Here is a 15,287-nt window from a genome sequence, read left to right as displayed (position 1 = left end):
AACGTTGCACCCGATCGTCCTAGATCCGACACATCCAGTTAAGCTGCTGCTGATTAAAAGGTACGACCAAGACCTCCGCCATCCAGGTCCAGAGCGGGTCTTTGCGGAGTTGCGGAGATCATTCTGGATATTACGTACAGACTTCAAGATTATGAAGTAGATTATGTGGGATATCAGCCAAGAGATCTACCACAGTGGAGCTCACCACCTCCACTGAGGACTCTCGCCCCCCTGCAAGAGGACCCAGCCCAGATGAGTTTCTTCCAACCACCTCAAGCTCCCTCAGGAAGCTTCATGTAGAATGCTGCTCACTCCGAGATGCCTCAGCTAGCCCCAAACTGCTTCCAGAGGAGAAATATGGGATGGGAAACGCTGTCTGCACCCACACGCTCATACCAGGCTGTCCCACACCACGGCCCCCACTTCTCTGCAGAGATCAGAGCTATTCAAGAGGAGAATGCCAAGCTGCTTCAGTCACAACAGTGGATCCAGTCAGGCTTAAAAGAACTGCACGAAGCTCGAAGTGAGATCAAAGAGCTAATCAATGTCGCTCGGACACTGAAATCAGAAATTGCTCAGTCCCACAGTCCAGCTCAACATTCTAGAGTTGCAGTTCCCCAGATCTCCTTTCCTAAACTAGAACCTCAGGAGGAGAGTGATTGGCCTGATCCTCCCCCCTGGCCTGAACCTGAAGAAGACTTGCAGCAGGATATGAAGCAGCTAAAGATCGAAGGGGCAAGTAACCAAGCATATTACTCTTCTAGAGACTCTGATACTTCCCCTCAGTGGCCTCCTCCTCCTCCACCACATATACCACTGGCTGCAGCCTCTGTTAATACAAAGCAGTCATTCTTTCAGCCAACTCAGCCCCCATCTCCAGCTATGAGGGCAGCACCCCGCATTCCGCCTGCTAAACCCCACATGCCACCTGCAGTACCTGAACAGCTCTATAGAGGTCCTCAACCTACCATTCCTAAGTTCACAAATCCAGACCCCAGTGAGTTTGCCAGGCTCCGCATAGCCCTAGAGAACCTGCTTCCTGCTAACACCACCGAACTGTTCAGATACCAAGTATTAGTAGACCACCTTAAGCTGGAAGAAGCCAGGCTTATAGCGGATGCTTATCTGAACTCTCCAACCCCTTACACAGACACACTGGCAGCTCTCCATGATAAGTTTGGCCAACCCCATCAACTTGCCCTCAGGAAGATAGCAAGTGTTCTCGATGCACTGGAAGTGAAGCGTGGAGATATCGCTGCATTTCAGAAGTTTGCCCTCCAAATACAGTCTCTGGTGGGGCTGCTGCAAACCTTGGGCCCTGAAGGTGAAGTTGAACTGAACTGTGGATCACACGTTGCACGTCTCCTCAGCAAGCTTCCACCTGAACAGCGTGCTGATTTCCGCAGACACCAGTTCAAGCAGGCAGGAACCAGCCACACTTTAATCGACCTGTCAGAGTGGTTACGCTATGAGTCCTGGTGTCAAGGGTTTGACAACCAAACCACTCCAAAGACTTCCAGAGACAGGCCGAGCATGAAGAACGAGACTCGTACAGCTAAACAAAGTGTGATGGTCCTCCATGGCGCTGGTGAGTCAAAACCAACCTTGTCATCTAAAGCTGGTTACATGAAAGAGAAGATTAAGAGTAAAGTGTACTGCGCCTACTGTGACAGCAATGAACATTATCTCAGTCAGTGTGGTGAAGTTGCCAAACTCTGGGAGGCCATCCGCAAATACCAACACACCTGTGTGGAATGCCGGCGCTGGAGGGCCAGACCAGCCATCCCTAAAATGGCAGACCTTCCAGCTGCTCGCCTAAGAATATTCAAGCCAGCTTTTTACTCCACTGGTGTAGATTGTTTCGGTCCAATGCTGGTTAAAGTGGCTAGATGCCATGAAAAGCGTTGGGGAATAATCTTCAAGTGTCTGACAACCAGAGCAGTGCACCTGGATCTCCTGAGAAGCATGGACGTGGACGCTTACCTCATGGCCCTAAGAAGATTCATCGCCAGACGTGGGACACCAGCGGAGATTTGGTCTGATCGGGGGACCAACTTCAAAGGTGGAGAACGTGAACTCAAGGAGGCCTTTACAAGCATGGAACCTGCCCTACAGCAACAGCTTGCTCAGCAGAAAATTAGGTTTCACTTCAACCCACCAGCAGCTCCACACTTTGGTGGTGTGTGGGAGCAGGAAATTCGTTCTGTGAAGACGGCCCTATACACATCTGTTGGAGCCCAACCAGTCTACGAAGAAGTGCTTCTCACTGTGCTCTTGGAGGTGGAGATGATCCTTAACTCTAAACCTCTGGGCTACGTCTCTGCGGACGTGGCAGACATTGACCCTGTGACACCTAACAGTCTCCTGATGGGGCAGCCTGACGGATCGCTGCCTCAGGTGGTCTATCCAGACACTGAGATCCTGAGTCGGAGACGTTGGCGGCACTCACAGGTGCTCGCGGACCACTTTTGGGCAAGATTCCTTCGGGAATACCTCCCCACCTTGCAGACCAGGCAGAAATGGCATTCAGCCACCCCAGAACTCTACATGGGTGCAGTGATCATGTTAGTTGATCCTCAGCTGCCCCGAGCTTCCTGGCCTATAGGAAGAGTTAAGATTCATCGGAGTGATGATGGACACATCCGGTCGGCTGATGTTGAGATAAATGGACATGTGTACACCCGACCAGTTGATCAGTTGATCAGTTTTCCTTGTTTTATGTAATTTATTTATTTACAGTAGGGCTATTTGTGTTATTTATTTAGTGATGAGAGGATTTTTGTTGTTTGCAGACTAAATTGGAATATTCAGCAAAGGAATAAATGCAGAACGTTTGACAAGTGGAGTCATCTCTCCTTTTTCTTCCTCCCTGTGTCCTGACCGACACCCCATCTTGTTTACGGTTAAACTCCTAACCCGAATCAGCAATACAGTCCTCCATCCTCACAGTCCTCCATAACAACTTATTTATTTCATGAAGAGCTTTTTCAGGAGAATGAGTCTGTCAATCAGTGAAAGTGGGCGGGATCTAAACGCTCATTGGCTCATCCATGGAAATCGACTCTTACTCCTCGAGACCCGCTCTGTGGTGTGCCAGTCAGAGGTGACATATTTCAGCGATATCTGCGCGGCTTTGTTGACATTAGAGGGCAAATAGAGAGAAACTGTCTGCTGCAGAAGATGCAAACATGGACGACTCTGTTTTTGTAGTTTGAGGGTTTGTGTGGACCAAACCACAGAGGAGCTCCGGTCTTCCACATCTCGAAGTCCCCCGTTGAAACACTCCTCATTCTTACGCCATTCACTCAGAGCTCACATCGTGCCTTACACTGTGTCGGCTCGCAGGAGGTGAACTGGCGGACCGACAGTCAGACCAGGCAGCTGTGGAAAGCGAAACAAGCCTGCTCAGGCCTCCTGAACCTTATGATATTTTTCTATTTTCAATGAGACAATGATTATAATCAGGTCCTCTGATTTTATTTTTCCCTCCCGGGAATATGTTGAACCTTTCCCGCGATGACGTTTCTGACCATGGTCGGAAAACGCAGCGGAGATCCGGGATTGATTGAGCAATTCTGCAGCCAGGGCTTACTCCAAGAATCAGGCTCTGTACTTTTTTTACTATTACTTTTCCGGGGGACAGGGCAACAGACCCTTAACTTGCGCTCACACACTCACTCTCGCGATGCCTGGGCGCTCTGATTTACACGTATTTTAAGACGTAGTTTGACTGCAAGATCTGAAGCAGAGACTCTCTCTGGGATGATCTCATGAACTCAAACATGGAAACATTGTTATCATGTAGAACTATTCAAAATAAATAAACCTGATCATGACTTTAACACTCCATGTACATTGTGCATCCATGCTTTTTACTGAGATAAGCACAGGCAACCACTCCATGTGGCTATCAGGCTAATAACATTAGCTGGTAGCCCCTCCCACATGCGGGATGTTGCGTTCATGGAACTCCAGTTCATAGAAGTTTTGTGGAACTCCATCAACCACCCAGCCTAATTTAGACCACTATTAGATGTTAATGAGAAGATGAAAATTGCCGAACCGACCACATAACCAACTGAATTATGCATACTCTGCCAAAGCCACTTTTAACCGCAAATTTAGAACAAAAACTGCCCAATTTCGTGTAACACTGTGGATGTGTTGAGGTGCATACTCCCCCTAGTGTTGAGGAGTGTGCATTGCGCCGTCACGTTTGGTGAAGTATCTTCGATCGATGAAGTCAGGGTGCTGCTGCTCATGTCTGAGTAAAGGATTAGCCAATCACAAAAGTGTATCCGCCTTGTCTAGTTTGATTGACAGACACACAATCTCCTGAAAAAGCTCTTGATGAAATAAATACGCCATTGTGAAAAACAGCAACATGAAATAAAAACAAAGCTACTTTGGAAAATATTGATTTTGAAATCCAAGGTTCTGAAAAAGACGTAGAATTATAATAATATTCCACATAAATAAAATGAATATTTTAAAATGCTGTTTTAAAATAATGAACATGTTTTTAAAGCAAAATGAAATATATTGAATAATATAATGGCTAATTTAAAATCGGTGTGCAGGTTTTTCACAATTTCGTGATCTTTTTATATATTTATAAGAGATTTCTTGGTTGATTGTGTATTTGCATGAGGTCATATTTATTTATTTAATTAAATATTTATGTATTTAATTATGAACAGTATAGGACTCCATAGATATTTGCTGCTTTTCCTATTTTGTAATTGTTAAATCTAGGAATAGTCTGTTTGCAAACACTTAGAGATTTTTGTCTGATCTAATACAGTTTATTTTTTCCATTTTACTTGATGAGTCTTAAAGCGCAGAAAGCTGACAGTCTTTGCTTCTACCAAAAATAGCTTCTTTTTTGGTCAAACTTTCACATTGAAATACTCTGCAGTCTTCTGCAGGGAGTTCATCCAGACTGTGTGTTGGGTTGATTTAGCATTATTATAGTAGCATTTATGCAATAGGCCTATTTGTATTTCTTTATAAACTAGAAATTAATAAATTAATCTATAATAAAACTATTTTCTTGCTCAGATTTGCTAAAGCGCATAGATAAAAGCAAAAACAAATTCTACAAAGCTTGCTAGTACTGGTTTGGAACCTCTTTTGCATTCCGAACTACCTTAATGTGGCATATATTCAACAAGGTATTGGAAAAATTAGTCAGAGACTTTGGTCCATATTGACATGATAGTATCACACAATTGCTGCAGATATGTCTTCTAAACATCCATGATGCCTGTTCCACCACATCCCAAAGGTGCTCTATTGGGTTGGGATCTGGTGACGGTGGAGGCTATTTGAGTCCAGTGAACTTATTGTCATGTTCAAGAAACCAGTCTGAGATGATTCCAGCCTTATGACATGGCGAGTTATCAAGCTGGAGGTAGGATGATGGTAAACGACGTATTCTTGTATAGCGGTTTTCTACCTTCCTCGAAAGTAGAAAACCTTAAGCCAGGGGTCGGGAACCTTTTTGGCCGTGAGAGCCATAAACACCACATATTTTCAAGTGTAATTTCGTGAGAGCCATACAACATTGTAGTGTCCCTTTCCCGCACTGAGGCACGGAGACTTAACCTTTTTCAAGGTTTTGTATTCTGGTTACTGTAGGCTATAAACTAACGGCGTACAACTTGTTCAGCAACTCCTCAATCTCTCCCGCCGAGAGCGCTTCACCCAACTTTTTATTCCACCGCTCCCGCACAAGTGGGTTTCTGAACAGACTGTGCTACTAAAAAAAGGCATTTTTATACCATGGAAGACTTTAAAAATGGACCATTTTTATGGCCCGCAGCAGCAGTCACTGACTGCAAGGACCATATTGTTTTCGCAGTTTGGAAGATTTCTGCACCTTTCAGCGAAAATTTGACCCCTGCTGCATACTTGAAAAGTCACCAAAATGTGCACACACCTAGGATAAATTGAAAATTAATTTTCCACAAAGTGAACGTCACCCCCCTGAAGACGAAGACATCACGGCGAGCAATCCCGTAAAAAAAATGAATGGGTTGAAAATCGCTTAGGGGGTCGAAAAAAAGGTATTTCAAAATACAGTTACAAAATCAAAACGCACGTGTTGGGGATATCCCAAGAAAGTTTTGAAATCAATATTGGACGGCCACATGACCTACGGCTTGGGGGCCATTTTGTGGCGAACTCTGAGAATTTTCGATTTTCGCATTTAAACAAAAGATGGAATAATGAACTTTTTTGAGCGATTTCCCCCCCCCCCCCTCACGCACATGTAGCTAGCGTAAGTTTACAATCAAATCTGGAGTTTCAGCGACCTTTGACTTCGGGAAAAGGCTGCCATCTAGAATTTTTCACGAAAAGAACCTTTACTACCACATGCAAACGTAAACTTGTCGTTGGGATTTTTATCGATCTTCTCAGAACTGTTTGGGCATCAATGTAAAGCTACTGTGGAAAAAAATGTTGCAATTAAAAGTTTTAAATTTTCAACGGCATGCACGTGGCTAGCTAGCAAAGTGGTTACAACTACCATGTCTTCCAATGTAATACTGTGAAAATTGAATTCATGCATCCATGGCTGGAACTGGACATAATGACAAAGACTTGTTACACACATATATGGAATGTGGGGAATGTTTATCATTAAACCTCTGAGGATATTAAAAAGTATACTTTTTCCGATTCATCTGAAACTTAGGTCGATCTGTTGGTTATCTCCAGGCAACCAAAACATAAAATAGTTGCTATGGAGATAAAATCAACAGAAAAGCCACCATTTTGAAAAAAGTGGATTTTCTATCGACTTATGACAGGTAGCTCTTACCAATGGAGCAATGTGTTTTTCTGTGTGAGTTCATGACGCTCATCGGTAAGCTAGCAGTTTTAGCCACATTAGCAAAACTAGCATAGTTAGCATAATTAGCATCTTAAGCAAAGTGTTTTTCTGAGGCAGCTGACAGTGCTTATCGCAATGCTAGTACTAACATAGTTAGCATAATTAGCCTTTGCAGCTTTGACTAGCCTTTGTCAAAAGGTGGTCGCTGAGGGTGGTGGTGCTGCGTAGAGATGGACAGCGATAGCACGGAGGTGGTGCGTAGAGGTGGGCATGGAAGGCGTGTTGCGCCTGTGGGCCATACAACGCCATGTGCGGCTTTAATTTAGCTTTTTTTTTTTTTTTTTATATATTCTGTATACATTTTCTGATGGATCTTTAGACACCAAACATCTTAAGCTCTGCCAGTCTCTTTGCTGTTGTGAAATTCACGGTTTTTCTTGCAAACCTCTCAGCTCCAAGGAGTGGAGCTATGTGGATAGCTCTGTCAGGGATCGACTACAAAACCGCAGTGAAGACGGTGAATTTTGGTAAGTGACCATGGATAAATTTGTGCAAACCATACTTGCATGTGTGCTTTTTCATCTGATCCAGTTTTTTAAAACTTAATGGTGATGTTTTTTCCCGTCTTCTCAGGATGGCATTCAGTGACTTTCTGCGGGAGTTCAGTCGTGTGGAAATCTGCAACCTGACAGCGGATGCCCTGGATAACACCCAGATGAAAAAATGGAGCTCCTCACTCTTTCAGGGGGAGTGGAGGAGAGGCAGCACAGCTGGAGGGTGCAGAAACTACCCAGGTATGAAACCTTGACAGGAACAAGCAGAGAAACAACTGACTGGTTGCAGATGGATGAAAATGTGCAATGGTGAATATGTGCAATTATCTTTTTCTTTGTTTAATTTTGTACGTGCGTCTCTACAGTCCAGAAATTCTGGTAGAAATTACTGTTTTAGAAATTCTTGAAAGCCCAGTTTGGCCAGCATACACAATAAAGGGGTGAAGCAAATCATTTTAGAGGCTTATTATTCCATTAAAAATATAGATTTTTGTTATTTTTGCAATGCTTAAATAATCTTTTAATGATTTTTGATGATTTCTTACTCTTTGTCAATAATGATACTAATATTGATTCTAAAACTGTGGAGAAAGTGGGGGGGCAAAGTATTTTTTTTTACCCTTTAGCTTCGCGCCTGCTATATTTTAGGACTTGAACATATTTTGTCACTACTCCCCTTTCAACTTGCACTTTTTGAAAAGCTTTGGGTTAAATTATAGCCTGAAAAGGAGGAGTAATTTGCCCTTTTACCTTCTTTTCTGCAGCAACTTTCTGGCTAAACCCTCAGTTTAAGATCAGCCTTCAGCACCCAGATGTATCTGGTAAACCAGACTGCAGCTTTTTGGTCGGCCTTATGCAAAAAGACCGCCGGAAGAAGCGGCAAGAGGGCAAAGACATGGAAACTATAGGATTTGCTTTGTATGAAGTCAGTGGCTTGCAAGAAACCTTTTTTATTTTACTTTCTGCTATTGCGTAGTTATGAGCAATATTGATTTTCCATTTCCATTTTTTTGCAGGTTCCAGATGAGGTGAGCTCTTCTATGTTGTGGTTTTGAAATTTGAGATGTCTTCCAAAAATATTCAAACATTTGAAAAATTGTGGTTAAATTTGCATGCAGTAAAATTAAATTCCCATAAAGCTCCTTAAAGAACAAGTGTTTTAGATATTAAAAACGTTATTTGTTTTTTGAAATCATACTAACTCTGAACTCCCCTGTTAGTTTAAAGGGAGTTCGAATGTTCACCTCAAACGAGACTTTTTCCTCACCCACGCCTCCAGCGCTCGATCCGAACTCTTCATCAACCTGCGTGAGGTCAGCTCTCGGCTGCGGCTGCCAGCTGGAGAGTACATTGTTGTTCCCTCCACCTTTGAGCCAAACAAAGAAGCTGACTTTGTGCTCAGAGTTTTCTCTGAGAAACCAGCAGATTCAGAGTAAGCGCACGTGAAAGGTGACAAAGAAACCTCTGAGAAAAATCTGTGGTCATGATTGTTGGGATGCTTTCAAATGGAGGACTGGCTTAACTTTGAATAAGTTGCACAATGTTTCAATATATTTCTAAATTAAATTGAGGAGCCAAATAAAAAACCCTTAATTAATCACTAATAGTCAATAAGAATGCTAGTTTTTGAAAAAAAAATTTTTTTTTAAATAATTATTATTTTAAGAACCTGTTCCAGCCTTGATTAGCAAAAAGCCAAATAAACAAATACATTCTTTAAATATGAGATTTTAAAAATAGAAATTTAGAAAGAGATCTATCAGAGTCCATATCTGCTTTGTGTTTTGTCTTTTTTTTTTATATATTGGATTCTCTTAATGGATGTGTCTTACTTTAGATTTCTCTCGTGAGATGAATTTTAAATAAGATATCAAACGATTAGATCAAACGATTCAGGCTTCCACGCTGTCCATTAATTTCTGATAATGGTCATCTCATCAGCCATCATCTCTTACGTACCAGAGGAGAGCTGACACAGGCAGCGACAACAGCAGATGCTATTCTGAAGCAGAATTGACAGCATCATAACTGTGTGTCAATCGTGTCCCGGTAGCCAATGGGCTCATAGCTTCACCCCCACTTAAAATTAGCCGTCACACCAAAAAAATATTTGAATTGAAACTGTAAGTTTAGATCTTAAAGTTTAAAGGTAGACAAACAAAAAAGCAAAAGTTAAAATACAGAAGTCTTTTTAGTAGTAGTAACAAAAAACATTCTTTTTCATTTGGAAACAGTTTGTAGGTTAAAAGATTTTTTTTTAATTCAAGTTTCAAATTTACAATATATTTTCTTTTTATTTTTTTTTTACTTTTCCTGTCTAACAACTGAGCTAACAGATGAGAGCGGAAGGCCTCTTTTGTTTGACACATTTTATTGTTAGAAAAAGAAGAAGAAAGTGGGGTGTTAGAGACGGATAAGGGTCCAAAAGATAGGGGGATAAAAGAAGAGGGAAAAAAATTAAGTTACGGAAGTTTGGGGATAATTAAGAGGGGGGGGTAGAATCATGAAGTACCAAGTTGCTGGAGGTTTATCCTCATTACTGTCAAATGTAGATGTTAGTCAAAAGGGGCGAGGCCTGTTCACATATACACTCAAATATCGCAAAGATACCTGTGGCTCCAAAAACTTCACATACCAACATGTCAGCACATACACAAAGAACTTCAACTCACATGCACACTCATGCACACAAACACACACATGTAAAGCATTTCATTCTGTTATGCATAATATTTGTGCAAAGGTGAGCCGACACCTGTGCTTAGGTGAAAGTTGAGGTGAGAGTGTGTGTGTGTGTGTTTGTGTCTGCGTGTGGGTGTGTGTGTGTATGTGAGAGTGTACATACAGTACAGACCAAAAGTTCAGCATTCAAATGAATGGGAAACTGTGTCCTAACTTTTGGTTTGTACTGTATATGTGTATGTATATACGTGTATATGTGTGTGTATGTGTATATATGTATGTGTGTGTATATATATATGTATGTATGTGTGTGTGTGTGTGTGTATATATATATCTATATCTGTCTATCCATCTCTCTCTCTCTCTCTCTCTCTCTCTCTCTCTCTCTCTTTCTCTCTCTCACATAGAGTTTGTCCACACCTCACTCAAAGAGTTTTCTTTATTTTCATGACTATGAGAATTGTAGGTTCACAATGAAGGCATCAAAACTATGAATTAACACGTGGAATTATATACGTAACAAAAAAGTGTGAAACAACTGAAAATATGTCGTATTGTAGGTTCTTCATAGAAGCCACCTATTGATTTGATTACTGATTTACCTTTTGATTTGATTACTCTTTTGCACACTCTCGGCATTCTCTTGATGAGCTTCAAGACGTAGTCACCTGAAATGGTCTTCCAACAGTCTTGAAGGAGTTCCCAGAGATGCTTAGCACTTGTTGGCCCTTTTGCCTTCACTCTGTGGTCCAGCTCACCTCAAACCATCTCGTTGGGTTCAGGTCCGGTGACTGTGGAGGCCAGGTTATCTGGCGCAGCACCCAATCACTCTCCTTCTTGGTCAAATAGCCCTTACACAGCGTGGAGGTGTGTTTGGGGTCATTGTCCTGTTAAAAAATAAATGATGGTCCAACTAAACACAAACCGGAAGGAACAGCATGCTGCTGCAAAATGCTGTGGTAGCCATGCTGGTTCAGTATGCCTTCAAGTTTGAATAAATCCCCAACAGTGTTACCAGCAAAGCACCCCCACCCCATCACACCTCCTCCTCCATGCTTTACGGTGGGAACCAGGCATGTAGAGTCCATCCGTTCACCTTTTCTGCGTCGCAAAAAGAAACTGTGGTTGAACCAAAAATCAAAAATTTGGACTCATCAGACCAAAGCACAGATTTCCACTGGTCTAATGTCCATTCCTTGTGTTCTTTAGCCCAAACAAGTTTCTTCTGCTTGTTGCCTTTCTTTAGCAGTGGTTTCCTAGCAGATATTCTACCATGAAGGCCTGATTCACACAGTCTCCTTTTAACAGTTGTTGTAGAGATGTGTCTGCTGCTAGAACTCTGTGTACCATTGACCTGCTCTCTACTCTGAGCTGCTCGGATGAACTTATCCTCTGCAGCAGAGGTGACTCTTGGTCTTCCTTTCCTGGGGCGGTCCACATGTGAGCAAGTTTCTTTGTAGCGCTTGATGGTTTTTGTGACTGCACTTGGGGACACTTTCAAAGTTTTCCCAATTTTTCGGACTGAGTGACCTTCATTTCTTAAAGTAATGATGGCCACTCGTTTTTCTGTACTTAGTTGCTTTTTTCTTGCCATAATACAAATTTTAACAGTCTATTCAGTAGGACTATCAGCTGTATATCCACCTGACTTCTGCACAACACAACTGATGGTCGCAACCCCATTTATAAGGCAAGAAATCACACTTATTAAACCTGACAGGGCACACCTGTGAAGTGAAAAACATTTCAGGTGACTACGTCTTGAAGCTCAAGAGAATGCCACGAGTGTGAAAAGTAGTAATCAAAGCAGAAGGTGGCTACTATGAAGGACCTAAAATATGACAAATTTTCAGTTGTTTCACACTTTTTGTTATTTATATAATTCCACATGTGTTAATTCACAGTTTTGATGCTTTCTGTGTGAATCTACAATTTTCATAGTCACGAAAATAAAAAAAAACTCTTTGAATGAGGTGTGTCCAAAGTTTTGATCTGTACTGTATCTATGTATCCATATCTATACATATATAAAATGAAAGTTTTCTTAATATAAAATGAGTGTTTTTATTCTCTTTAAGCTGATCCTAATTTGTCCATTCATTAATTTTCTAAACCTGTTTCAAATGAGTTTTTCAGATAAATGATTGGTTTTCTTCTTTTGAATTTTATAGGGAGCTTGACGATGATGTAGTAGCCGATCTTCCAAAAGAGGTAAGAAGTAAATATTGCCTCCCATTACTTAGTCTTACTGCGTTAATGTATTTTTTTTTTAAATGTTTACCACTTTTTTTTGTAAAAGATTCTCCTGGATGAGAGCCAGATTGACGCAGGTTTTAAGAGTCTCTTCAAACAGCTGGCAGGACCTGTAAGGCTTTCCTCCTGCAGAGAAGTGGAGCTGCTTGTGTTTGTTGTTGGACATTGTCAGGGTAACTGACCTCTGTTTGTGTCAACAGGACATGGAGATCAGTGTCACAGAGCTCCAGAACATTCTCAACAAGATCATCAGCAAACGTTAGAAATGTTAACTCATTTCAGTGGACTTCTAAACTTGCTATATTATGCAACGTTGGTCTTATTGTATTTTTTTTTTCTGAAAACCAGATAAGGACCTGAAAACGGACGGCTTTACACCTGAAGCTTGTCGCAGTATGATCAACCTCATGGATGTATCCTTAAAATACCGCTAAGCTTAGGTTAAAAAAAACAAAAAAGAAAATCTGAATATCTTTAAGTTCATTTTTATTCATAAAATACTCCTGAACTTCTTTTCAAAGACGGATGGCAGTGGCAAACTGGGCTTGAAAGAATTCCATGTGCTCTGGGAAAAGATTAAAAGATATTTGGTGAGGGTGAACTAATGTCACATGAACATGGCTTTTAAAGAAACCTTGGCTGCTATTTTTCTTAGTTTTGCCTTAAAGTATGAATATAAGCATAAACAATCAGCCGTATGTTATTTTTCTCACACATGTAAAGGATAATTGGTACAAGTTCAAAAGGAAATGGCTCAAGAAATGTAGAAAAACAAAAGACTTTTTTCAGCTCTAAATCTGCACCCCTCCCCCCCTTTCTTATTTTTTGTTGATTTTGATCACTATCTTTTGTGACATGTCAGACCATCTTCAGACAATTTGACTTGGACAAATCTGGGACCATGAGCTCCTATGAGATGAGAATTGCTCTTGAATCTGCAGGTATTGAACATTTTTCCTTTTGTCCCATAAAATAAAGCAATCCAAGAAGAAAATACTTTTTTTTTGTCTTTTCTCATACTTTGTCATCTTGTACTGTTCATTTGCCCCTTTAGGCTTTAAGCTGACCAACCACTTGTTCCAGCTGATCATCCTGCGGTATACAGAGGAGGACATGAGTGTTGACTTTGACAACTTTGTCACCTGTCTGGTCAGACTGGAGACCATGTTCAGTGAGTTGACTTAATTAAATAATAATAATAAAGACCCACTTTGATGAAAATCATGTTTTTGGTGTTTTTAACCCGTTCTTTCTGCAGTTTTCTGATGATGGACATATATTAAGAAAATTAAGCTCAAAACTGCATTTCTGAATATTTCTCTTTTCAAATTGTTGTGAATCAGAAACAGACGAATAAATGCAGTTTTTAAAAGCTTGTAAGTGTGCCATAGACGTTGCTATGGCACCAAAGCTCCTGCTCCATTCTGATGCATTCACTTGTAGAGAACTAGATCCATTAACAACTTCATTTTCCTTGTCTGAGCTGGCATCTGGCTCAAAACTGTACGGCTGGATAATAATCGATAGCTCCAATATTGCTTGCATTTTTTGTTGTACTAGTAATGTTAGGTTTGGGGTGTGAGGGACTGTAAGCTAGCAGGAGAGACAATAAACAGATGAATGATCGGAAGGGAGCGGGTTTACTATATTTCAACATTCCCACTCGCAAATTGTTTTCTGCTTTTCCCTTAAAAAATTTCATAATCATGATTAAAAGACCACTGGGAGTGCTTTTTACAATATTTCAATAGAAGACTGGAGTGGGACTCTAAACATTATTTTGCATCTTTATTGTTCAACTGTAAAAAAATTATCAAAGAAATTATCTTATTTAGCAACCAAAGTGAAAAAAATGACCATTTTCAAGGGTCTATATCATACCTTTAAGCCTTTCAGCATATGATAATATATTACATTTGATACACTTAAGAACAAATTTTGTAAAATTTTAAGTTATTTTCTCAGCCTAACTTTGTATTTGGAAGTAAGACGACTGTATCTCTGAGGCACGACCTTTCGCTCCTTGTTGGTGCCACCCATTTCAGGACACTAAACAAGAGCCAGCAAACAACATTCGGACTTCTGCAAAAATGGAAGAGCGTATAATAATAATAATGGATTGGAGTTATCTGCGCTTTTCAAGACACTCGAAGCGCTTACATTGTGTCCATTATCCATTCACTCCTCATTCATACTTGGTGACGGTAAGCTACAGTTGTAGCCACAGCTGCCCTGGGGCAGACTGACAGAGGCGTGGCTGCCAGTTCGCGCCTACGGCCCCTCTGACCATCACCGGGATCATTCATGCACATTCACACACCAGTGGAGCCACACTGGAGGCAAGGAGGGTGAGGTGTCTTGCCCAACGACACGACGACATTTTGGCTGGTGGGAGCGAGGATCGAACCGCCAACCCTTCGATCATTGGACGACCCGCTCAACCACCTGAGCCACTGTCGCCCCCAAATATTGCGCATGTAACCCTTCTGTGCTTATGTAGTAAAAGAGTGGGCTGTGGGTTCTTGTTCTTTTAACAGATTTACTTATAGGTTAAGTAATATTGTTTTGGATCGATGGCACTATATTAAAAAGTAAGCAGGAACTCTACTGTGAGTTTGAAAACAAAATAATTAATGAAGTCTCAATACAAGTTATAATTTGAACATTAGCCCTCCTTTAATGAAGGATAAAGGAACATTAAATATAGAAATAATAATACAGTGATTATTACAAAATAAAGCAAATTACAGACTCTTGCTGCACAACTAAAGATTATACACTCACAGTGTAGTCAAAATTCACCACAACTCCTGCTGTTTCATCACCGCGGAGATCAAAAATCCCACACCTTCACAGCTCTATTCCAAACAGTGCCTGTGACGCGGCAGTAACACGGCAGCAATATGGTAGTAACAGCACTAACAGGGCTGGTTAAAAAAACATACCTGTAAAAGTCAGTG

General features: G+C 41.2%; 1 protein-coding gene across 1 annotated transcript in view; it reads left to right on the top strand.

Moving 5' to 3' along the window:
- capn1 (calpain 1) overlaps positions 1 to 15,287 on the top strand; it is a 79,011-nt gene that overhangs the window by 57,617 nt on the left and 6,107 nt on the right. Inside the window, exons 9-20 of the mRNA XM_023949080.2 lie at positions 7,291 to 7,365; positions 7,472 to 7,632; positions 8,157 to 8,317; positions 8,409 to 8,420; positions 8,613 to 8,824; positions 12,246 to 12,285; positions 12,374 to 12,439; positions 12,528 to 12,585; positions 12,676 to 12,740; positions 12,849 to 12,917; positions 13,190 to 13,268; positions 13,382 to 13,498. Of these exons, the coding sequence (XP_023804848.1) occupies positions 7,291 to 7,365; positions 7,472 to 7,632; positions 8,157 to 8,317; positions 8,409 to 8,420; positions 8,613 to 8,824; positions 12,246 to 12,285; positions 12,374 to 12,439; positions 12,528 to 12,585; positions 12,676 to 12,740; positions 12,849 to 12,917; positions 13,190 to 13,268; positions 13,382 to 13,498 (1,115 nt within the window). The remainder of the gene's footprint in view (positions 1 to 7,290; positions 7,366 to 7,471; positions 7,633 to 8,156; positions 8,318 to 8,408; positions 8,421 to 8,612; positions 8,825 to 12,245; positions 12,286 to 12,373; positions 12,440 to 12,527; positions 12,586 to 12,675; positions 12,741 to 12,848; positions 12,918 to 13,189; positions 13,269 to 13,381; positions 13,499 to 15,287) is intronic.

Source organism: Oryzias latipes, chromosome 18, assembly GCF_053564925.1.
Source record: "Oryzias latipes strain Hd-rR chromosome 18, Olatipes_Hd-rR_3.1".
Classification (NCBI taxonomy): Eukaryota; Metazoa; Chordata; class Actinopteri; order Beloniformes; family Adrianichthyidae; genus Oryzias; species Oryzias latipes.
Note: the sequence above shows the minus strand (reverse complement) of the source record. Positions and strands in the feature narration are given on the sequence as shown.